A 25,500-nucleotide genomic window follows, 5' to 3' on the forward strand; every position below is an offset into this window, starting at 1 on the left:
GTGTCTAGTAAACTTTCTAGCAGGGTTAGTGTAATCAAACATGCCTACTGAGACGTGGCACGAAATTTGCTCGTTCATTTTTCAGGCGAGCACGACCAGAGGAGAGCAAAGCCAACTTTCGCTTGGCGTTCGGTGGAAACGCCTGTGAGAGAGCGGTTTAAGTTCCACCTAAAAACAAATGAGCATGATGGGAGAGGGGAGGGGGACACGCATTTTAAGGGCACGCAAACAGGAAGAGGCCAGCAGCTGTGTTTTCAGAGAGCCGGTCAGAGGAGAGCCAGAGCATCTTGAGAAACTACAACAACAACAACAACTAAACAACAAAACACATACACCCCACAGGAAACTCTTCGGCTTGGGAACAAAAGGTGAAATCTCCAGACAATTTCAGGTGTGTTCATTTGAAACTGTATTAGATATGAAAGATATATGATGCAGTATTCCTGGTAAGAAGCCTTCTCTGCCTATAGAGAGGGGCAGGGCAGAAAAGTTGTTAGGCCCAGTGGCAAGTTCAAAAATACATTTAGAAACTCATTTCTCCCGATGCTTAGGCCCGGCAGGGGGTCAATTTATGCCTGACGGAACCCCTGCAGACTGACGAACACACACACACACACACACACACACACACACACACACACACACACACACACACACACACACACACACACACACACACACACACACACACACACACACAAACTAACACTCCCACTCAACACCCTGGTAGAACAACAGAGCTTAATTAAGGAAGATGGTAAATGGTAAATGGACTGCACTTACAGCATATAGCGCTTTTATCCAAAGCGCTTTATAATGGCCTCTCATTCACCCATTCACACACCAATGGCTGCAAGGTGCTAGCCTGCTCATTGGGAGCAATTTGGGGTTCAGTGTCTTGCCCAAGGACAGACATATGGACAGGAAGAGGCGGGATTCGAACCGCCGACCCTACGATCATTGGACGACCCCGCTCTACCTCCTGAGCTACAGCCGCCCCGACGGAAGACACCCACCCTTGCAAGGCACATACGGCACACATACACACGCGCGCACACACATACACACACATTACTAAACACACAAGAGACACACACACACACACATTCCTCAACACACAGGGACCTGAAAGACATCAGATCTGCAGCAGATCTCTGTCCGTCCTCATCTGACCTCCAAATACACTTCAATACACACACACACCAACACACTACTTCCTGATACAGTGGGGAACTTATATCACTTATCAGTGCTGCAGCATTTCACCATTGTGGTATTTCACAGGGCGTTATTTCATTTAAGTGATGCACCACTGTCATCAGTAATACTAGTGAATAGGGCTGGGTATCGATTCGAATTTCAAGAATCGATTCGATTCCGATTCACATGGTTCAGAATCGATTATCACGATTCAGTTAGATTCGATTCGATTCAATACCGATTCGGTTAGTTACTAAAACCTGTTTATTTATTTTTTTGCTGTAACCTTCATTACATGACTGCCAAGTTTTGCAGCACATCAATATTACTGCTGGGTATTGATACCGATTTCCAAAAGTGAATGAATGAATGAATCATTGGATGAATTAATGAACTATTCATTCCTTCATTTATTCATTAAATAAAACAGAAGTTGAATCAATTGCAGCAAAATAGCTAACGTTACAGGAATCATCAGTGTAACTGCTTTAGCCACTGACCGCTACCATTAATGTTATGGAAGCTGCTGCTAGTTGTTGTGAGCTCATGAGCTAACTGGCTATCCCGCTCTTATTGTGCTGAATTAGCATTGGAAGCATTGGATCTGATGTATCCAGGCGACAAGACCTATCTTAATTTATCAGACATTATTTCATGTCATTTAAATTCACAGCTATTTCAGTAGCATGACTAGCTTCTGTCCTACCAGTCCTGAACAGAAACAAGCCAGCCACGCACATAAGCCAGGCTGGACCTGGCCTGGTTTTATGAATACGCCAACTGTCTGTCCATGTCCCGCATGTTCTCACTATCACCATCAAGACATGAATAGGTCTACTATTTTAAACCTCACCGCAGATGTGGGCAAACATGATTTAGGATAGCTAATAGGCCTACAGGGCAAAACGACCCCTCAAATATGTTCTAGGCTACAGGGAATCGCTAATAATATTCTGAAATCGTAAACAAGGAATTGGTTTGTTTGTGTGTGAGTAATTAATTAGGTAGTTTCCTAGATAGGACGGGACAACACCAAGGAGAGCTTTATAAATAAAAGTACCTAATTAGGAATCAAGGACATTACATCTAACGATCATCTGACTTCTTTTCTTTACTTCTGACTGTCCCTCGAGTGTTCACAGAACTGTGGAAAAAGGCATTTCGCTATGCTGCTCCCTCTGCATGGAATTCCTTGCAAGCTGACTTAAAATTGCCTGAACTGGTCAAACAATCCCGCTTGACTGCTTTGTTGACATTCTCAAGGATAAGGAACTTGAAGGCATTGGGGTTTGTCACTGCTTTTAAATCAGTTGTTATACTTCTAACTTGAGCTTATTTTATTTATTGTATGTATGCTATTTGTATTGTAACCTTTTGTATTGTAATTTGCTGCCTCTTGGCCAGGTCGCTTTTGAAAAAGAGATTCTTTATCTCAATAAGCTTACCTGGTTAAATAAAGGTGTAATATATATATTATTTTTTTTAAGTCAAGGGGGTGAGGCAGACACCTTCTCGTGGTGCCCCCCCATCAGTAGCTGTGATTAACCACCACAAGCGAAGCAAAGTCTGCCAACTGAGGTGCACCACCCGGGTTGGTGTTCGGCTGCCACAGGCGGGGAACCCAGCCGGCTCCCAACCCAGAATTCTGCAACTGAACACCAAAGGGCTCACCCCCAGTAAGATCGACGTCATCGAGCACCTGGCCTGCACCACCAAGGCCCTCGTCATCCTCCTCCAGGAGACCCACTGCATAACAGCAGATAAGCTAGTTCTCCCAACTTTTGCTCTAGCTGGGTCTACCCTAAGCAGGAAGAATGGCCTTCGCTACGTTAGTCCATCAAACGTTGAACTGGACTCTCGTCGACCAATCCCCGACTGGCTTGGAGATTGAGTGGTTGTGCGTGGACGTTGCCGGCTTCAAAATCATCAACAAGCCGCCACCCACGCGAATCACACCAGCGTATCTACCAGTCTTCCCCCACCCCTGTCTCTATGCTGGCGACTTCAATTGCCAGCGTGAGGATTTTGGGTACAGCACCAATACATCCGACAGAGAAAACCTGGCTGCTTGGGCAGCTAACAGCCTGTCCCTGTTGTACGATCCCAAGGGAACAGCCAGCTTTGTCTCAGGTCGCTGGAAAACTGGGACGAATCCTAAATTGGCATTCGCGAGCATCGGCATTGATAACCAGCTCCCTGATAAGACACGTGCTAGGAAAGTTACCATGGTCCCAACATTGACCATCGCTGATAACCTTTACTCATGGACCTCGTCCCGAGCGAGGCGGTGAAGCGATGGAACTTCCGAAAATCCAACTGGAATCGCTACCGCCTCCTTACCCATAGATCCACAAGGTGCCTCCCACCACCTAACACCTCTCTGTCCGGAGCTCATACTCCATGCCGCGCCTGCCTTGGAAGTCCTGGTTAAGAGCGTTCCTCTCTTCCTGCTTGCACCAACTCATCCCCAAAATCTGGAGAAGAGTCCTAGTTGTCGTGTTCCCTAAGCCGAAAAACCAGCTCTCTTATGTATCCCCTTCAAGATCCTCTAGCGTATCGGCATCGAATCAATCATCGACCCACTGCTCCCACAGGAGCAGACCGGGTTCCGACATGGGAGATCGAACATAGATCAAGTCACTTTGATGACTCAAGACATCGAGCACAGCTTTTCGACCAAAAAGAAGGCTGGAGACGTCTTTATTGACCCGACGGCTGCCTTCGACCTTGACCTGACGGCTGGCACTGCGGCCTTACCAGCACCCGCCTCATCGATCCGCCTATCAACGAAGCCTTGCGCATCCCACTCTTGTGGAGAACCTTCCCATCCTTGCAAGCATCCAGCACGCTGGCCTCCGCAGCACAGGAACCACAGCATGTCTCGCCGTCAGGCCGTGGAGCCTAACCACCTGCTCCACGACAGGCTCACCGCAACAGCGGAGCGTCATCCAGGACTGTCCGATATATCAGACACCCAACAGAATGCGTGGCCTGATGGTTGTGGATGACGAAATAGTGACATGGCTCCTGGAGGCGTGCCCGGATATATAGCCGGGTGACCCCCTCACCCAGGCTCGGGGTGGTAAAAGGAAAGCCCCTCGGCCCCCCGCTGGGGGGAGAGGACAATAACAACCAACCCATACGAAGAAGAAGAAATTTAAAGTCTAGCTAAAGCAAAATAAAAGTGTAAAAACATTTTTGGATGAGTATTTCCCCATTCTCTCAACTTCACATAACAAACCAGTACAGTGTATCAAAGAGGCAGTTAATTGCTGCGTCTGGCTTTCGGAAGACATTTGACAGAGCTTGTCTCAAGGACCTAACCCTAACACTGTCCACCGGCTACCCTCAACCCTGCTCCCCAGGCTAAAGGACAGCAGGACAGGCAGTGGAGGCCTGGGCCTTTATAGTCAGCCTGCATCAGATCACCGCCACAGCTGCCTGGGTTCTAGAACACTACTGGTCCGGTCAGAATCCTGCCAACCTTCCTGCCTGGGTTCTAGAACACTACTGGTCCGGTCAGAATCCTGCCAACCTTCCTGCCTGGGTTCTAGAACACTACTGGTCCGGTCAGAATCCTGCCAACCTTCCTGCCTGGGTTCTAGAACACTACTGGTCCGGTCAGAATCATGCCAACCTTCCTGCCTGGGTTCTAGAACACTACTGGTCCGGTCAGAATCCTGCCAACCTTCCTGCCTGGGTTCTAGAACACTACTGGTCCGGTCAGAATCCTGCCAACCCTCCATCCTTCGCCAGAGTTCCACTCTTCAGTGTCAGACAGCTGAGCTCTGGATCTGACTCCTCTCTACTCCCCGCGGGCTCTGGATCTGACTCCTCTCTACTCCCCGCGGGCTCTGGATCTGACTCCTCTCTCCTCCCCACGAGCTCTGCTCTACCCAAGCCCCGCATGATGGGACGTGATGACATCATCCCCAATAAGATAAAACTAGACGCAGCGATCAGCCAACTCGACACTGAGTATGGATTGTGTCTCCAATAACTCTTTTGCTTTCTTAAAAGCATCACCGTCGAATCTTCTTTTTATATATAAGAAAACGAATTATTTAGGCTACTAAAAACAACACTTAGGTCTGCAGCGTTACCGCCGGTTGCTGTCCGGTGACACCACGAGCATCCGACTGCAAGTAACCCAACCTGACAAAAGACGTTCCCAGAAAAAACCCCACGTCGCCAAAACCGTCTGTTCCCGTAGCGCCGCACCAACCGGGAACTAGGCTACACAATGATATCGGAAGCTAGTCCCGGTTGTGCTCCCTGTGGTTGATCAAATGACACAATTAGGTAAATCGCTTACAAAGAGATCTGCCCGGTTAAATATGCACGTGCATTGCTTCTCGTGGGGGGGAGAGAGCCGCACGAGCTCCAGCTCCGGTAACGTTATTTACCGGTGCCACCCCCCGGTCCTCCGGTTTCTGGACGGGGGGGAGAAGTTCGGAACAGGGCGTGTGACAGGGACCAACCTTATCCCGGGGCTCCGCATGAAAATAATGAGCTAAAAGGCTGGTTAAGCCGACAAAACAACTCGGATATACGTTAATATCTGACGGTACGAGCCGCTCGGGGACCCGTAGGTGGTTCTAGGCTGGACTTCGCTATTGTTTAGTCCTTAATAATATAATATAAACGTGCATGTCGGTTAGCTCACTGGGCTAACTAGACTAGCTCTCTGTGCTGGAGCCAAGGTAACCGAGCACCTTCAAAGTACCAAGCCCTGTTGTTCGAACCACAACAAAGGCGAGAGACAAAATAGTTGGCCAAATATCATAATATAACTGTTAAACAATACATACCCAAAGCTCAGTTCCCCAACTCATCGCGTATTCCACATAGAAGTCAAGCCCAGACCGTCGGCGTGTTCCCCGCTCCCGTTCCCGGTGGTGGCGTCGGTAAGTCGGTGTGGGAGTCGCTCCTTAGCCCCGTCCGCTCCTGAATCAGCGTTTGGAGAGGAAGTGGGGCTGGGGCTGAGGCTGGGGCTGAGGCTGGGGCTGGGGCTGGATCTGAGGCTGGATCTGAGGCTAGATCTGAGGCTGGATCTGAGGCTGGATCTGACCGAGAGGACGCAGCGAAACGGGAGGTTCAGGTTCTCAAAGCGAGGTGATTAACAAAAACATACTGGAGCAGTGATGGTGGACTGTTGAGTCATGTAATAGTCGGGTTTAGGAATTAGAGGAGTTTTATTATTCGTATCTCCAGACAGGGGTGTTGGTCCACGTCATTATGTGTCAGAGTTATTCTTGTTCTGGCTGTAGACTTCATTAGACATCTGAAGAGTCAGAATGAAGCTACTTTATTCAGTTACAACCATTAGGGTATGTATTAAGAGCCTTTATAAGCATATACCGGTACCCTGTCAATCAATATCCCTGATCTACAATATACTGATCACTGTACATATACACCCTACAAACAAAGTTACCATTTAAATACATTATAAATATTTCATTTTACTTATTCACTCAATTCACATATTTGTATTTACATTTATGTTTTTATCATTTTTGTGATTTTTTCTGATGTTTGCTTTGCCATTGTAGGCTAAGTTCCCCATGCCAATAAAGCCCTTTGAATAGAATTTAAATTGAATAAAATATGTCCTCTTAGATCACAGGAGTAAGTCTTTGGACTTGTAACACTTTTTCCTTGTGCATCATGAACACTTAGAATTGAATAGACTGAATTGGAATAAATAGAGTAGAGTAGACTAGACTCACACTATTAGTGTCTTAATGTTCAAATGAAATCTCAAGACGTCAAACGTGGTCTTTCCTTTTGGTTAGTAAACAGCGTCCTCTAGCGGGCACAACTAGAGCTACACGGAACTGCAATCTTTGTTTCCGTCCAGACAGATTTTAGTGTAACACTCTGAGAATGGACATTTGTTTGTTGTGATTCAAGTTGTCTTGCGCGAATCCAACCAAGAAGTAAATATAATGTACAGCTGCATAGCGAGGTGAGGTGTATGTGCTGTGTGTATAAATGTTGTGTTCACGACTTCAGTGATTTAAAGTGGATATGATGCATGACACATAGGAGCCTGCCGGCTACTCGTGAGTCGTGACCTTTGGCATACATTTGCATTATACTGTAGTTACGAGGTAGCTGGATACAATCTACCCAAGGTTGACAGACATTTACACAAAAGTTGCTGTATATACGGAATAGATTATTGAAACTGTAGCGAGCTGAGTAGGGACTAGCCCTGGTCCAGGGTGGTATACTATTCGTGGCTGCCTACTGAGCAAAGACACGTCTAAAATATGTCTTTTAGATGTCTTTTTTGTCTTTTTCGGACGTCCAAAGACATCCAATTAGGAGCAGAATAGTGGGTTTTTTTAACGTTCAGATATTAAACCCGTTTTGCACGTCCACAGACGTCTTAGAGGGGTCCAAGCCAGACGTTTGACAGTGGATAGTTGTAGCTCCCCACCAGACCGAGAGAAAAAAGTATATGGCACAATGAATGGTCCCTGGCAGGGCTCAAATAGTACTGACCAGAACCAAGTAGGGACATACTCACCAAATATAAAAAGCTTATGTTGCAAAAGTGTGTCAGTTTTAAACTATGAATATGTGGTTAAATTAAGTGAGATGTTGATTACTAGTATGGTCCCCTCCAAACAAAAAGTAGGTTACCAGAGTACTTAGTGATTTGCACATCTAACTGTATAGCATATGGCACCTAGACAGAGTGGTTTTAGTGAAAGTGTCTTCCTGTGTTCCTCAGGCATCTTCTGACTGGCAGGGGGGTCAGATGTCGTCCCTCCTCCGTCGTTCCGTCCCCACTGTGGAACCTGCACAGCCGATCGCCTGACAGCCGCTGTCCAGACCGCTGCCTCTACACAGCGGTGCCTACCGCGTACCCCTGGCGACCTCTGAACCCCAGCCTGCCTGGCCAGGAGACCCGCGACCCGAGACTGGGGCGGCAGTGGGCGGTGCCAGCCCGCTCCATGGGCACCGCCGCACGCAGGAAGAGGTTGCCGAGTGCCTTTCCTGTCCTGACGGAAAACCTGCAGCCCATCCACCAGCACGTATACGAGGCCAACCTCAAGAACAGCAGGGCCTGTCTACAGAGGTAAGGACGGAGGGAGGGTAGACCAACCTCAGGAACAGCAGGGCCTGTCTACAGAGGTAAGGACGGAGGGAGGGAGGGTATACCAACCTCTGGAACAGCAGGGCCTGTCTACAGACATGGAACCCACTTTTAGTTAAATACAGATAAAAGACCCAGAATCCCCTGCCGTCTACTGTGTCGATATTGACAGACACACAGAACTACTGAACCTCCATGTAACAACCTCCTCATGAGCAGTACCACCGTGTCCCTCTGCCCACCAATAGCAACAGCCGATTTGACGTTGATGTTTTGTGGCGCCTCCAGGTATGTGGAGGTCAGGAAGAAGGTGAATAAAGGGGGCGGGGACAACGCCATAGCCAGACACACCCAAAGGAACAAAAAGCTATTGGTCCGGGATAGACTCCGCCTCCTGCTGGATGACGAGGACTACCTGGAGCTGTCCCCCTTCGCTGGTCTGGGGCTGCCCTACGGAGACATCGCCTCTGCTGGCTGCCTGACAGGTAGGGCCCCCCCTCTGCAGGTTGGCAGGATGCTCTGACGTCTGTGTGTGTGTGCGCGTGTGTGTGTGTGTGTGTGTGTGTGTGTGTGTGTGTGTGTGTGTGTGCTTGTAAAACTGCCCTTGTGGGGCCCAGATGTCCCCACAAGGATAGTGAAAAAATAAAAGAAATCATTTTGATGGTCTCCATAAGGCTAAGGTTCAATTTAAGGTTAGGGTTAGGGCTTGGGTTACATTTATGGTTAGGGTTTGGGTTAGGGGTCAGAGGTTATGTTTAGGGTTAGGTTTACATTTTATGGCTACGGTTAGGTTTAGGGACCTCACAAGGATATAAATGCAAAATTGTGTGTTTGTGGACCTCACAATGATATAAATGCTAAATTGTGTGTTTGTGGACCTCACAAGGATATAAATGCTAAATTGTGTGTTTGTGGACCTCACAAGGATATAAATGCTAAATTGTGTGTGTGTGTGTGTGTCTTTGTCCAGGCATCGGCAGGATCAACGGTCTGTGGTGTGTGTTCATAGCCAACGACGCCACGGTGAAGGGCGGCACAGCTTATCCAATCACAGTGAAGAAACAGCTGCGGGCCCAGGATGTTGCCATTCAGAACCGGCTGCCCTGTGTCTACCTGGTGGACAGTGGTGGAGGCTTCCTCCCGCTGCAGGTATACACACACACACACACACACACACACACACACACACACACACACACACACACGCTGACACGCTAACTGTAACATTCCATGTTCTCTCCAGTCAGAGATCTTCCCTGACAAGAACCAAGGGGGCAGGACGTTCTACAACGAGGCCATCATGTCCTCCATGAAGATCGCTCAGGTAAGCAGGCAGCACCGACAGACAGACAGGCAGGCAGGCAGCACACAGGCAGGCAGCACAGACAGACAGGCAAGCAGCACACAGACAGGCAGCAGAGACAGCCTGGCAGGCAGCACACAGGCAGGCAGCACAGACAGACAGATAGGCAGCACACAGACAGGCAGGCAGCACACAGGCAGGCAGCACAGACAGACAGATGGGCAGTCCAGTGTTTCCCCTAGGATTTTTTTCAGGAGGGGTGGTAGGCCCCCCGATACTACTAGTGTTGACTGTTGGGGGCGGGCGTGTCACGGATACAGTGTCGTCATAGACGTGCAGAGTAAGGTGTTTATCTTAAAGCAATACATACCGTTTTCTCGGAACTGCGCCCCCACAGGCTCTGTAAGTAAGTGCACTGTCGTAACGTTATCAGAATGTCTTTTTCTTTTTCTGGCTTCCTGCGTGATGTTTCGCTTCGGTTTTCTCACCTCCGCCATGATATCATTGAGCTAAAAAACGCATGATATCCATAGACGCCGGAATAGTTAGCTACTACTGTCTGTTTAAGCACAATGTTGCGCATGCGCACTTCGACTGAATGCTGCGTCCCGGGACGCGAGTTTTAAAAGGTAATAAATGTCAATGTATTATCTTTCTGAGTAGACTGTTTGGACGATTCAGCTTACTTTTAGTAAATCTAATTGGAGAATTAGCACCAGACTTGTTTGTAAAGGTCCAAATATCGCGATGTATTGCTTTAAAGTGCATTTCTCTACACTGAGTTGAAATGAAACCAGTGCACATAACTACAAAAAATAAAAACATATTACTAGAGAAAATAACATTTAAACAGCGCGTCAGTAGTGTGTAATACCAATGCTGTCCTCTAGGTGTCAGTAGTGTGTGGCTCGTGCACGGCGGGCGGAGCCTACATTCCCACCATGGCGGAGGAGACTGTGATAGTCCACAAGATAGGGACCATCTTCCTGGCAGGTCCGCCATTGGTCAAGGCCGCCACCGGAGAGGAAGTGACACCAGAGGACCTGGGCGGGGCCAGGCTGCATGCAGAGTGAGTAGGGCAGCCGACGGACTGAATGAACGCTGGCATAGAAGCAGCTCTCTCGGTTTTTGCCAGTTATCCACGCGTTTCAACCCTGCGTGTGTGTACTGTTGCAGGATGAGTGGCTGGCAAGCTACGCTAGCACCAGCCATGCTCTAGCGCTAGTGTTCATAGAGTATGAATCCGGCCTAAGTCTTAAAAGTGTACAGTGGCCTCCGAAATTACTGGCACCCCTGACAGGCAATGCACAAACGATTGTCCCAGGGTGAGAGGATAGGTAGTTAACCAGACTGTGTTGTCCCAGGGTGAGAGGATAGGTAGTTAACCAGACTGTGCTGTCCCAGGGTGAATAGTTAGTAGTTAACCAGACTGTGTTGTCCCAGGGTGAATAGCTAGTAGTTAACCAGACTGTGCTGTCCCAGGGTGAATAGTTAGTAGTTAACCAGACTGTGTTGTCCCAGGGTGAGAGGATAGGTAGTTAACCAGACTGTGTTGTCCCAGGGTGAGAGGATAGGTAGTTAACCAGACTGTGTTGTCCCAGGGTGAGAGGATAGGTAGTTAACCAGACTGTGTTGTCCCAGGGTGAGAGGATAGGTAGTTTAACCAGACTGTGTTGTCCCAGGGTGAGAGGATAGGTAGTTAACCAGACTGTGTTGTCCCAGGGTGAATAGTTAGTAGTTAACCAGACTGTGTTGTCCCAGGGTGAGAGGATAGGTAGTTAACCAGACTGTGTTGTCCCAGGGTGAATAGTTAGTAGTTAACCAGACTGTGTTGTCCCAGGGTGAGAGGATATGTAGTTAACCAGACTGTGTTGTCCCAGGGTGAGAGGATAGGTAGTTAACCAGACTGTGTTGTCCCAGGGTGAATAGTTAGTAGTTAACCAGACTGTGCTGTCCCAGGGTGAGCGGCTGTGTCGACCACTTTGCGTGGGAGGAGAAGGAGGCGTATCTCTACACCAGGAACATCATCTCCACCCTCAACTTTGAGCTGCCGGAGGAGGAGGAGGGAGAGGAGGAGAGGAGCAGGGTGGAACCGCCCTTATACAGCCCTGAAGAGCTGATGGGCCTGGCTCCACTGGACTACAACCACAGCCTGGACGTCAAACTGGTCAGGTCAACACACACACACACACACACACACACACGCGTGTGCGTATATGTATCCATACATACTCAACCGTTAGCATTATTAAACATGTTGTTTGCTGTTGTTTTTGTTGTGTAGCTCCTGAGTCGTCTAACGGACGGCAGTAAGTTCCAGGAGTTTAAGGCCAGATATGGAACCACCCTGGTGACTGGCTTTGCTAAGATAGAGGGGTGAGTGACCCGCTCAGACACACACACACACACACACACACACACACACACACGAATACGCACACACACACACACACACGAAGATAGTTTGCGTAATGTAATGAGAGCGCCGACCCCTCACCCCTGACCTCTGCAGTCACCAGGTGGGCATCGTGGCCAACAACGGGGAGCTGTCGTGTGAGGCGGCGCTGAAAGGCAGCCATTTTGTGCAGCTGTGTGACCAGAGAGACGTCCCCCTGCTGTTCCTGCAGAACACAGCGCCCCGCCCCGGACACACACACACTCAGAACCAGGTACACACACACACACACACACACACACACACACACACACTCAGAACCAGGTACCCACACACACACACACACACTCAGAACCAGGTACACACACACACACACACACACACACACACACACACACTCAGAACCGGGTACCCCCACACACACACACACACACTCAGAAAACAGCTCCCCGCCCCAGACACACACACTCAGAACCAGGTACTAGCACACACACTCAGAACCAGGTATCCACACACACTCAGAACCAGGTACCCACACAAACACACACACAGAACACAGCTCCCCGCCCCGGACACACACACACTCAGAACCAGGTACCCACACACACACTCTCAGAGCCAGGTACCAGCACATTTACGCACACAACCAGGTACCAACACTCACTTACTCAGAACCAGGTACTAGCACACACTCACTCAGAACCAGGTACTAGCACACACACTCACTTAGAACCAGGTTCCGTGACAACCCACACAACCAAAACCAGGTGACACACAGACACTCAGAATCAGGTAATGACCTACCACACCTACACACTCACACATAGAACTGGGTCACACACATACACATGCACACACACACACACACACACACACACACATGCACACACACACACACACACACACAAACACTCTGAACTGAACAAGGTACGTCCCGCCCCTCTGCAGGCAGAGACCAATAGCAACAGGCTGAAGGCTCAGGGTTCTATGATGTCAGCGGTCGCTTGCGCCTCCGTCCCCAAGATCACCGTCGTCACAGGGGGTTGCCATGGCGCCGACAGCTATGCTATGGTGAGTGATTCACGCACACACACACACACACACACACATACACATATGCCTAGACATGCATAGAGCCATATTGATAGTATTGTGTGTGTGTGTGTGTGTGTGTCCAGTGCGGCCGGGCATTTGACCCCAACTTCCTGTTCCTGTGGCCCAACGCCAGAGTGGGCCTGATCGGCCCGGGTCACGGCTCCGCCCTGCTGGCTCCAGAGGAGGAAGACGAGGAGAGGCTGAGGAAGATCAATAAGAGGTAGGACACACACACACACTCCAGGGCTTCATCCATGGTTTATTAGCTCCACCCCATCATCATTGCAGGGTGAGAGGTCATGTCTTCAGTGGTGTGTTGGTTTATTTGTTAGCATGATTATGCAAAAACTACCAGACCGATTTTCAACTGGGTGGAGGGGTGTAGCATGGGCCAACATGAACCAACATGAACCTATTCAATTCTGGACCAGATCCGAACCATGGGGCCGGTCCACCAGCCACCCAAACATGGCCGACATTCACCTCCATTCTGCTTTTTTTAATCCTCCTTTTCATTGAAACGGTCATATCTCGACATGGGGAAGTCACAGACAGACACGGGTTCTGGACTGGCATAAAGCTCTTGACCTAACGAATGCAGCAATACCAAACATGCTGCTCGCACGCACAGAGCCACCAAATGCATTCATGGGCGGAGGTGTGTGCTCTCTGACCACCATTTCTAGTTGGCTCTGTTTCTCTTCCATACACAGGACTGAGTGTGATTCATACATATACTGTACACTGTGACTCGGGTTAACAGGAGTGTGTGTGTGTGTGTTTTCCAGGTTGGAGGAGGAGAGCTCTGCGTTTTTCTCGTCCGGCCGACTGTGGGACGACGGTGTGATCCTCCCTCAGGACACCAGGAAGGTAAACGCACCTCCACTTCCTGTCCCTTCCCTGACTCCTTCCTGTCGCCATTCTGTCAACGTTGTGTCTAAACCTCCCTGTCACCCTGTCCTGCTCCAGGTTCTGAGGGACTGTCTGAACATCATCAAGCAGCAGCAGTACCAGATGTCCACAGAGAAGAGCTTTTCTCCTCTGCTCCGGATCTGATGTCTGGCTCCTCCCCTTGGCTCCTCCCCCTCCAGACCTGAGAAGCAGCATTCCCCTGTTCCCGTCCTGAAGCTGCCAACTTACTCTGTTTTAGTGGACAGACAGACATGCCTTTGGTCCTGGGATGAAGAAGTGGGAAGTCCTACCATAAAGTGCATTCTTAGAGACTGACAACCTTTTGTAATAATGTGATGTGACTATTGTATTACAGTAATGACACTGTCAATGCAACCACTTTTTCTTTTATTTGTATAAAAGTAGCAGAATAACATTTGTAAATACAAACAGATTTCAAACAGATATTACAGAAGTCCAACAGCAGTCTTATTTATCTCGCCAACTCTAGTTTGTAACCCTCAAGTTCTACGTTTGTCCAGTAGAGGGCAGCCTCTAGGGCTTGTAGGTGCCGTGAAGGGTGACGGGGATGATGGTGTCGACCTCGGCGCGGGCGACCTCCGTCAGGTCCCTGGCGTTGAGGATGAGCAGGAAGCTGGGAGTCTGAGCAGCGTCCGGCTTCACCACGATGCTCAGCAGCACCCCTGGTGGACGGGAGGACGGAGGACAGGTCAGTTACGCGGTCATGCCGACACGCGGAGAGAGAGGGAGAAGAGAGCGCGTGCATTCGTTACCGTCGTCTTCCTCCGTGGCGTCGGGCGTCGGAACGAACAGCGGCTCGGAGGGGTACGAGTCGGTTTCCTGCCACACCGACATCTCCTTGGTAACCACGTTCAACTTACAGATCTGGAGGGCACAACCACAGACCCCGACTGTCACATGATCAACCAATCACCAGGGGAATGTTCAGGTAAAATGTGGCTGTACCCCATCTGTCAGGAAAGAAGTGGTTCAGTCCATACCAACCTGTCAGGTAAGATGTGGTTCAGTCCATACCCTCCCTGTCGGGTATAAAGTGGTTCAGTCCATACCCACCCTGTCAGGTAAGATGTGGTTCAGTCCATACCTTCCCTGTCAGGTATAAAGTGGTTCAGTCTATACCCATCCTGTCAGGTAAAGTGGTTCAGTCCATACTCCATGTCTGGTAAAGTGGTTCAGTCCATACCCACCCTGTGAGGTATAAAGTGGTTCAGTCTATACCCATCCTGTCAGGTAAAGTGGTTCAGTCCATACTCCATGTCTGGTAAAGTGGTTCAGTCCATATCCGACCTGTCAGGTAAGGGGGTTCAGTCCATACCCACCCTGTCAGGTATAAAGTGGTTCAGTCCAAGTCCGTAGACATAGCTGTAGTTTTTCCCTCTGCAGCGACTGTAGTTGATCTGAGGGAACTCGAATGCTGCAAACAGAAACACTCAGGTTCATGACAACACACTCTGACATCATCATCATCTTCATCAGGCAGGTATAAACGCCAGGGTGTCAAACAGCTAGAGAACCATTCTGCCCTAGGATGAGGACTGTGTGTGTTCCTACCCTGCCGTGGTCCAGAGAACAGAACCTCAGGTTCTAGCCACACGGTTCCATCAAGGCGGAGAACCGCGGTGGCTGTGGTGTACGGCAGCGAGACCAGGTTCTTCCCCTGCTCCTCCTGTGCTCAACACAGGGGAAGAAGCAACAAGGACCAGTGTGCAGAGTGGATGATTTCTGGTGTGTGTACGGAACATGGCATGTCTGGCAGTGTTACAGTAGATCACAGGGTGATCTACATGGTTCAGATTCACATCTTTATTTGTCACATGCAAACGTACAGTGTACAATCACAGTGAAATGTTGCTGCCAGCTCTGTGATGTGCTCAAAAGTTACAGGTAATTACAATAAACAATTGACCAATTACACAAGAAATCTACAATATAAAGCTTCTTCGTCGTATGCGTAGCTTGGTTTTGTCCTAGGGATAACGTAGTGTGTAGTATTACCAGAGTGTGGCATATAACGTAGTGTGTGGTATTACCAGGGTGTGGTATATAACCTAGTGTGCAGTATTAGCAGGGTGTGGTATATAACGTAGTGTGTGGTATTACCAGGGTGTGGTATTTAACCTAGTGTGCAGTATTAGCAGGGTGTGGTATATAACGTAGTGTGTAGCATTAGCAGGGTGTGGTATATAATGTAGTGTGTAGCATTAGCAGGGTGTGGTATATAATGTAGTGTGTAGCATAAGCAGGGTGTGGTATACAGTATAACGTAGTGTGTGGTATTACCAGGGTGTGGTATATGACCTAGTGTGTGGTATATAACCTAGTGTGTGGTATATAACGTAGTGTGTGGTATATAACCTAGTGTGCAGTATTACCAGGGTGTGGTATATAACGTAGTGTGTGGTATATAACGTAGTGTGTGGTATATAACGTAGTGTGTGTTATTCCCAGGGTGTGGTATATAACCTAGTGTGCAGTATTAAGTATTACCAGGGTGTGGTATATAACCTAGTGTGTGGTATATAACGTAGTGTGTGGTATATAATGTAGTGTGTGGTATATAACCTAGTGTGTGGTATATAACGTAGTGTGTAGTATTAGCAGGGTGTGGTTGGTATATAACGCAGTGTATGGTATTACCAGGGTGTGGTATATAACCTAGTGTGTGGTATATAACGTAGGGTGTGGTATATAAAGTAGTGTGTGGTATCTCACCCTGTGGACGTCGAGAGGCAGGACGTAGCGTCGGACCTCGGGCTGAGGGGCTCTCATGGCCGCCTTCTTCACTTCCTCCCAGTTACCACGCAGGTTGGCGAGGTACAGGTAGTTATATACAAACTCATAACTACACACACACACACACACACACACACGTGATTAGATACAGACAGAATAGCCAAGACAAGACTAGGCCAGATAAGTTCAGACCGGACCAGACCAGACCAGACCAGGTCACACCCACCCCTTCCACGTGCAGAGGTCGACCACGATGAAGCCCTGGTCCTCGTAGCTGTTGATGAGGTGGAACATGTTGAAGGCGGAGGTCCTGAACTTGTGGGACAGGTACTCCGCCGGGTCTCTGCTGGCCAGGTGCATCCAGGTCTGGAGGGACAGACAGCAGGACAAAGACTACAACTACCAGCATTCATCAAACCAAGGCTCCACCTAGACCCATTTCACCACAAGCATATCTAAGATAACCCTTTTGTTCCCCTTTCCTTCTAGCAGTGTAGAAAGGACAGCGTACTGTTACCAGACAGACAAGACACTTAACAAGAGCCATGTCCATCCCAGTATGTACGATCATGTAATCAGTCTTGGGTCCGTGGTCAGTGATGAAGCTGCTCTCTGTCTGACCGTACCCCCAACGTCTCGTTGGCCTCGAAGCAGTCCATGTAGCTGGCTCCTCTAAGGCTCCAGGATGTCATGAACTTCAGCAGGTTGATCTTCACGGGCGTCTCCACAAACACAAAGTGGTTCTCCGTCATTCCGAAACTGAGAGAGAACACGGAGACAGCAAGGGGACAGGTACCGTTCACTTCTCTGGAGCGATTTGACAGGAAAAGGTCTAGCTGGCCAAATATACCCTCTCGTGAATAGTAATGAATTTTTCTTTTTTACAGGGTCAGCTGAAAGCCTTGTGAGACTATCCTGACCTAGAGAGCTCGAGGTAAACAGAAAGTGACCAGGCTAACGGAGATGTACCTGTGAATGTAGGAGGGTTTGAACCTCTGACAGGAAGTGACCAGGCTAACGGAGATGTACCTGTGAATGTAGGAGGGTTTGAACCTCTGACAGGAAGTGACCAGGCTAACGGAGATGTACCTGTGAATGTAGGAGGGTTTGAACCTCTCACTGCTGGGCAGCTGGACCACCACCTGGGACTTCTCTAGGGGGTCCGATCCATCTGGAACACAGTGCCGGACAGCAGACAGACGGTCAGCAAAACGGGGCCAGCAGCAAGTCAGTAACAGGCAGCAGTCAGCAAGAACAGTAAGCAAAAACAGACAGTCGACGACAACCTTTCTGAGTCGGAGGAATCTTAACGATGCTGTAGGCCAAGGACATGTTCTTCCCAAAGCAGTTGCCAATGTTGTATATGGTCCCGTCGCTGTCAATGTGAGGGTGGGCTGACAAGCCGTTAACGGACAGGTAGTCACAAAGGTCCACCTGGAGAGAGGGAGAGAGAAAAAGCATTCATTTATTCATTCTTCTACATTCCGAAGGCTATATTATAGCCCCAGATGAGAAGTTCCATTCCATTAATCATTTTAATGGGACAAAATTTATGAATAAAATTACTACATGGACATATTATATCTCAAAATGTTCAAAATGTTCCCAGGATCAGTTGTTTTGAAAAAAAAAAACAACGATAGGCCTACAAGACATTGGATCAAATGGGAGGGGCATAAATACTGAAAACGGAATGATATGCGGTCCCCAGGTGTGTGTTACAAAGTATTTTAACACGGCTTCAAGCCGATCAGAATCAAGAACCAGAACTAACCGTTGTATAATTAAATGTTGACGGCGTTTGACTCCCAGAGAAAATCAGTGAGGATTGTCACTCGCTCTGTGGATGACTACAGACAAATATGGATGAATCAAATTCAAGATGAAACTGAAATCAATACCAGATACAGTAGAGGTTGCTCATGAACCTACTTCACCACCTGAGTGTAATTTTTATGATATTCAACCACTCTCAATGTTAGCCAGGTTCTCTCAGCCAATCAACCGGGCCCAGTCTGACCGCAGCCAATGAGAGCTCACCCTCTTGAGCGTCTCCAAGGTGTCTGGGTCAACCTTGGTGATGTAGTTGGTTTCTGTGCAGGCGTAGAAGTCCTCGCCCACGGGGTAAACGTTCACCACGCAGTTATCCGTCACCTCAACACCCTGGAAGTAGGTGAAGAACCTGCAGGCGCGCACACACACACACACACCCCACACACACACCACACACACACACACAGTATAAACTAACAAACCTCACCCAGGAGCAGAACACAAACAAACACACACACACACACACAGCATCAACTAACAACAGGAGTTAATATAGGGCAGTTGATCTACTTACAGTAGTATGCATTAAACTCTCCTTCCCCAATTAATTAAACCCCTTCAGTGATTAACCCCCCCCCAAGGTGTTAATCACTGGAGGGGTTTAATTAATTGGGGAAGAGGATTTTAATACATACTATAAGTAGATCAACTGCCCTATAATAACTACTAACAATCCTCACCCAGGAGCAGTACACAACATACATATGTACACACACACACACACACACACACACACAGCATTAACTAGCAACCCTCACCCAGGGGCAGTACACCCCCCCACACACACACACGGCGTCAACTCAAACTTTTATTACAAAAGGTGTTGGCTACACATCGATACAATACACACATCAATACAATTCACACATCTATACACACACCAGTACAATAATACAATACACACATCAATACAAGCAGAGCAGAGATGAAACATAGAACCATCATAGAACAAGAGAGCATCCCTCTCCGAGGCAGGCAGGAACCTCATGATGTTCTGCAGCAGATGGGTTCAGAACCCCGGGTTCTGAGCCGAAGCTACAGAGAGCACACGGTGAGTGAGAACGTATCAGCCAGGAGAACGAGGCTGGCTGGTCACTGACGGAGACACCAGGAGCTGCCAGCCAGCAAACTAGTGATGTGGGAGCCGACACATGGGCATCGGTCAGGAGGGAGTCCCTCACTAACATACGTGGACGTAGTCAAGAAAGACGCAGGAGCGGAAAGTACCGGCGAGCTAGCCAGATGTATGGAGGATGGGGAAGACGGGAAGCGCTGATAGAGGGCTCGTCTGAGGACGACCTGGAGAGATTACTCAACCTCCTGGTTCTCATCTGAGCATGTGGCTCCGCTGGGAGTCAGTCTCACCTGGAGAAGATGTTCTTGCAGGGATCGGGGTAGGCCGCCGTCCCGAACTCCGTGATGACGATCCGCTTCTCTGTCATGGCGCGCACGTACGCGTCCGTCTTCAGAAACCTGCAGGGAGAGGTCAGAGGTCAGAGAGGTCAGAAGATCATACAAACGTCGAGATCCAGATCCTCTGTCAATAACATATGTAGTCTACATCAGAATAGAATATGTATTTGCAATGTGAAACAAGCACAGGTACATTGGAATTCTCTTAAGCACATTTTAGATTGCTATTCTTGCACTTTGCCTTCAGCATTAGATTATGTTCTTAGTCACTTGTTTTAGAAAGGAGATGCACTTGTGAGTTCTGGCAAATAGTACATTAGCTTTTCATACAATAAATGCAATTATTGTTAGTCGCTTTGGATAAAATTGTCTGCTGGGGGGGGTGAGAGAAAGCGAGAGGGGGACAGAGATGAACTCATCTAGCAGGATGAATGTGGTGTGGAATGTTTGTGATTCTGTATGTATGTGTCTGTGATTCTGTATTTATGGGTCTGTGATTCTGTATTGATGTATGTGGTTCTGTATTGATGTATGTGATTCTGTATTGATGCATGTGATTCTGTATTGATGCATGTGATTCTGTATTGATGCATGTGATTCTGTATTGATGCATGTGATTCTGTATTGATGCATGTGATTCTGTATTGATGCATGTGATTCTGTATTGATGCATGTGATTCTGTATTGATGTATGTGATTCTGTCTGTCTGAGTTTGTGTCTCTGGGTCTGTGATTTCCTCTGTATTTCCGTGTCTCTGTATTTCAGAGTCTCTGTGGTTCTGTGTTTCTGTGTTCTGGTTCTTCTCTGTAACGAGAGCCAGTCCTCCTCTCTGAGGTTCCCCCGGAACATTCCTCCCAGTTACGGTCTGTGGAGGAAAAGCAGTGTGTCTGCTGCTGTGTGACCTGCTCTCCGCAGAGACACGGGAACGCCCAGAAACACAACATAACAACCTGGACATCACTGAGGTCCACACACACACACACACACACACACAGACGCACGTGTGCAGCACGCGTGCACACAAAATATAAACAGGGGCTTACTTCCTGTAGTAGGTCACATGACCGTTCTTCAGGTCAAACTTGTGTATGAGCGCCTGTCCATCAAACAGGTGGTGGAAGGCTTGATCGCCCACCTCAAACAGGCCAGGGCCCATCCGCAGAAGACTGCCCCCCAGCCAGGCAGGGATAGCACCTACACACACACACACACACACACCAGGAAATACCCATCAGCCCCTTCTAAGATCATAAACCACCCTAGAAAGTTGACGGGGGAGGGGCTTAGGGGTGGGGGGAGTCTAACAATACAACACATCTGGCTGTGACTGGATCTTCTGTCTAGAAAGTGATCATCACAGCATCGTTCCCAGTAGATCACCGACAGCTGATTGGGAGTCAGTCCCAGTAGATCGCTGACGGCCGATTGGCCGCTGCTCTGTCCGTACCTGAGACCACGGCAGGGATTGGCTCGTTCAGCTCCTCACACGACTCGAAGATCTTTTTATAGCCTCCCGCAGGGTGCTCCACTCTAAACACACACACACATGCACACGCAGACAGACAGACAGACACACACACACACACACACACACACACAAAGAAAAAGTATGTAAGCTCCTGATAACAGAAACATTTCAGTTGTGAGGTAAAGTTCCATCAGGCTCATTTCACTGCTCCTCTGCCTCACAGCCTCAGTGTGAACATTGTGTTCAGTGGGAGGTCTGTAAAAGGCTGATTTAAGAGTTATAATACCCACTGGGTTAAGAATAAGTCCTAGTTTTTAGGTATAAACCCGCACACCGGCTGTAGTTAAAATTCTTCTTTATTGAGCAATGTTTCGATCCCAATGGATCTTCATCAGGTCAGGTTTAAAAAGATATGAATGCTGCCTCATATATAGGCTCCAGCCCCTATGGGTGGGCTGCTCAGTTACTTCCCTGTACTGCTGATTGGTTAATTGGTTAATTGCTATAGGTACAATTGAGCATGGGCTGTGGTTAAGGCTGTACATGTCACAGTATTATGGTAGGTTATCAAACACATAAACATCAAAAAGCATAAAAACGCTCCGTTTTTGCATTAAAATTTCATGTTAAACAGGATCACAACTTCTTAGGACTTATAGATCAATAACTTTCATTCAGAATACACAATACACAGAAAAACATATTACTTCATCGACATGGTTAACCCTGAGCCCTACCCTTCTTGCTTCAAACCTTTCAGATGCATTGTTGTAGTGTATATTATATAAAAACGTTCCCTCCTGAGCAATAAAGTGTCAATGTTCCCTCCCCTTCTTGGCATCTTAACATGCTCTATACCAGTGTGTATACTCTATACCAGAGTGTATGCTCTATTATATATACTACTTTTCAGATGCGTAGGGTGGAAAGAGTTGCCGTGTGTGTGTGTCTGTTTTCTCTCTATATAGAGAAAGAAAAAGTTGACATGTGAGTCAATATAGACGTATCCTCAGGATATGCGGAAATAGCCGACATCTGACTTCAATAAACAAGCAGATGAACTTGACTCGACGTTCAGAGGGAAAGGGAACCCTGAGCAGAGGATCAGGACGGCCAGGGAGAAATACCAACGCAACACCCACAGACATCAGGACGTGTTGCTTCATACACTTCTCCCCACTAGGAAAAGAATTTGAGAAAATTATAAAACATTGGCATATCATAAACACGGACCCACGGTTATCCCAAACTTTTAAAGACCACCCCCCCCTCTCAGAATAATCTACGAACGCCCCCCTAACATAAAACACATGGTCAAGTCCGACTTCCCCCTCCCGACCCCCTCAAAAACAAGGCACATTCCTGGACAACATCGTCCCAGAGGGCGACTACCGCTGTGGCTCATGTACACAAAGCAATTTCACTACAAATGTACCACCTACGACCACCCCCACTCAGGGAATAAGATGCAAATACAATAACAACAATAACCTGCTCTCAAAAGAATGTCCTCTACCTCCTACCATGTCCTCTCCCTCCTACCATGTCCTCTACCTCCTACCATGTCCTCTACCTCCTACCATGTCCCTCCTACCATGTCCCTGTGGTCTCGCTTATGGAGGAAAAACAACGAGGCCCTTCTGACCCGGATTGCAGAACACAGGAGCAACATGAGGACAAATGACCAACACAATCCAGAGACGCTCTGCAGATGAACAACAGTGTCTCCACCTTAAGGCACCCTGGTACTGTATAGAGTATACACACTGGTATAGACTATAGAGCATACACACTGGTATAGACTATAGAGCATACACACTGGTATAGACTATAGAGCATACACACTAGTATAGACTATAGAGCATACACACTGGTATAGACTATAGAGCATACACACTGGTATAGACTATAGAGTATACACACTGGTATAGACTATAGAGTATACACACTGGTATAGACTATAGAGCATACACACTGGTATAGACTATAGAGCATACACACTGGTATAGACTATAGAGCATACACACTGGTATAGACTATAGAGCATACACACTGGTATAGACTATAGAGCATACACACTGGTATAGACTATAGAACATACACACTGGTATAGACTATAGAACATACACACTGGTATAGACTATAGAGCATACACACTGGTATAGAGCATACACACTAGTATAGACTATAGAGCATACACACTGGTATAGACTATAGAACATACACACTGGTATAGACTATAGAGCATACACACTGGTATAGACTATAGAGCATACACACTGGTATAGACTATAGAGCATACACACTGGTATAGACTATAGAACATACACACTGGTATAGACTATAGAGCATACACACTGGTATAGACTATAGAGCATACACACTGGTATAGACTATAGATCATACACACTGGTATAGACTATAGAGCATACACACTGGTATAGAGCATACACACTGGTATAGACTATAGAGCATACACACTGGTATAGACTATAGAGCATACACACTGGTATAGAGCATACACACTGGTATAGACTATAGATCATACACACTGGTATAGACTATAGAGCATACACACTGGTATAGAGCATACACACTGGTATAGAGCATACACACTGGTATAGACTATAGAGCATACACACTGGTCTAGACTATAGAGCATACACACTGGTATAGACTATAGAGCATACACACTGGTATAGACTATAGAGCATACACACTGGTATAGACTATAGAGCATACACACTGGTATAGAGCATACACACTGGTATAGACTATAGAGCATACACACTGGTATAGACTATAGAGCATACACACTGGTATAGACTATAGAGCATACACACTAGTATAGACTATAGAGCATACACACTGGTATAGACTATAGAGCATACACTCTGGTATAGAGCATACACACTGGTATAGACTATAGAGCATACACACTGGTATAGACTATAGAGCATACACACTAGTATAGACTATAGAGCATACACACTGGTATAGACTATAGAGCATAGAGCATACACACACATCATATATATGGTATATACATATATATGTATTGTATACAGTATGTTTATGATTATGTTAACATGTACAGCCTTAACCACAGCCCATGCTCAATTGTACCTATAGCAATTAACCAATTAACCAATCAGCAGAACAGGGAAGTAAGTGAGCAGTCCACCCATAGAGGCTGGAGCCTATATATGAGGCAGCATTCATATCGTTTTAAACCTGACCTGATGAAGATCCATTGGGATCGAAACGTTGCTCAATAAAGATGCATTTTAACTACAGCCAGTGTGCGGGTTTATACCTAAAAACTAGGTCTGGAAACATTTGAAAATTGAGTCTGTTTCTCACCCACAAATCATTTTCATCCACTTGGAAAAAGTTGTTAGGTGCCAAGTCTGCATAATCTAACAGTTGCTCACCCTACATCTCCTTCCTGAGTTACAACACAACACATCGCACACTCATCCAAGCTTTCACATTTAGTTCACACATTCTAGTCAGTAGGCCTACAGCCCACACAATCGCCTTAACTCAACATCACACACACATCCCAGTCCAACATTACAACACACACACTCATCCTAGTTCCTGGAACATCACAACACATGACGCACTACACGATTCATCCTAGCCCAACATTGCAATACACAGATCTTAACTCAACATCACACCACACACACATCCTCCAAAATTACAAAACTCATCCTTGCAATGCTACAACACACCACACACACATTTTGTCCGTACCATGACCAGGAGGAGGAAAGTTAGACTACTCACCGACTAACCATGTTCCTTTAAAGATGAGACCCCCACACACACACTGCTACAGTGAGCGGTCACAGTAAATACTGAGCTCTTTTCCCAGGCAAGAGTGTGGAGCCTGAGACCCCCTCCTCTCCGGCCCCCGGCCAATGGGAGAGCAGCAGAACAAGCAGTCTTTGTATCCCGAAACCATTCAGTTTCCTCCAGCGTCTCAGGTCCTCAGGACAATACTGCT

At 47.6% G+C, this 25,500-nt stretch overlaps 3 protein-coding genes across 5 annotated transcripts in view; 1 reads left to right on the forward strand and 2 right to left on the reverse strand.

Annotated features, from left to right (window-relative positions):
* Positions 1-6,145, reverse strand: part of fnbp1l (formin binding protein 1-like) — a 37,205-nt gene extending 31,060 nt beyond the window's left edge. For all 3 annotated transcript variants that reach the window (XR_014631042.1, XR_014631043.1, XM_084459030.1), the window contains exon 1: positions 6,012-6,145. Coding sequence is in view for 1 of the 3 variants with exons in the window: in XM_084459030.1 (XP_084315156.1) it covers positions 6,012-6,035 (24 nt within the window). In the remaining 2 variants the exon portion in view is untranslated. The remainder of the gene's footprint in view (positions 1-6,011) is intronic.
* Positions 6,146-7,089: 944 nt separating this feature from the next.
* LOC311326170 (methylcrotonoyl-CoA carboxylase beta chain, mitochondrial) lies at positions 7,090-14,270 on the forward strand. The gene is made up of 13 exons (XM_084459028.1): positions 7,090-7,171; positions 7,946-8,293; positions 8,600-8,796; positions 9,282-9,460; positions 9,555-9,635; positions 10,505-10,683; positions 11,574-11,781; positions 11,899-11,990; positions 12,127-12,283; positions 12,958-13,080; positions 13,188-13,324; positions 13,893-13,974; positions 14,074-14,270. The coding sequence occupies exons 1-13, from the start codon at positions 7,152-7,154 to the stop codon at positions 14,158-14,160; spliced, it is 1,890 nt and encodes a 629-aa protein (XP_084315154.1). The 5' UTR covers positions 7,090-7,151; the 3' UTR covers positions 14,161-14,270.
* A 217-nt stretch (positions 14,271-14,487) lies between these two features.
* LOC311326309 (retinal Mueller cells isomerohydrolase-like) lies at positions 14,488-21,542 on the reverse strand. Its single transcript, XM_084459191.1, has 13 exons — positions 21,465-21,542; positions 21,061-21,211; positions 19,969-20,076; positions 18,811-18,952; positions 18,057-18,204; positions 17,860-17,941; positions 17,397-17,529; positions 16,997-17,136; positions 16,750-16,879; positions 15,589-15,703; positions 15,357-15,451; positions 14,790-14,901; positions 14,488-14,699 (listed from the first exon to the last, which is right to left on the reverse strand). Exons 2-13 carry the CDS (start codon positions 21,171-21,173, stop codon positions 14,551-14,553), a joined length of 1,467 nt encoding a protein of 488 aa, XP_084315317.1. The 5' UTR covers positions 21,174-21,211; positions 21,465-21,542; the 3' UTR covers positions 14,488-14,550.
* Positions 21,543-25,500: the final 3,958 nt, after the last annotated feature.

The sequence above is a fragment of the Borostomias antarcticus genome (genome assembly GCF_949987555.1).
Source record: "Borostomias antarcticus genome assembly, chromosome: 26".
Classification (NCBI taxonomy): domain Eukaryota; kingdom Metazoa; phylum Chordata; class Actinopteri; order Stomiiformes; family Stomiidae; genus Borostomias; species Borostomias antarcticus.

Excerpts from the sequence above, each read along its gene's own strand:
- LOC311326170 (XM_084459028.1), top strand. The coding sequence starts at position 7,152 with ATGTACAGCTGCATAGCGAG. Across the intron at positions 13,325-13,892 it reads CTGAGGAAGATCAATAAGAG|GTTGGAGGAGGAGAGCTCTG; the intron begins GTAGGACACACA and ends TGTGTTTTCCAG. Across the intron at positions 13,975-14,073 it reads TCCCTCAGGACACCAGGAAG|GTTCTGAGGGACTGTCTGAA; the intron begins GTAAACGCACCT and ends GTCCTGCTCCAG.
- LOC311326309 (XM_084459191.1), bottom strand. The coding sequence starts at position 21,173 with ATGGGCCCTGGCCTGTTTGAGGTGGGCGATCAAGCCTTCCACCACCTG. Across the intron at positions 17,137-17,396 it reads AGGCCAACGAGACGTTGGGG|ACCTGGATGCACCTGGCCAG; the intron begins GTACGGTCAGAC and ends CTGTCCCTCCAG. Across the intron at positions 14,700-14,789 it reads CGCCACGGAGGAAGACGACG|GGGTGCTGCTGAGCATCGTG; the intron begins GTAACGAATGCA and ends CCCGTCCACCAG.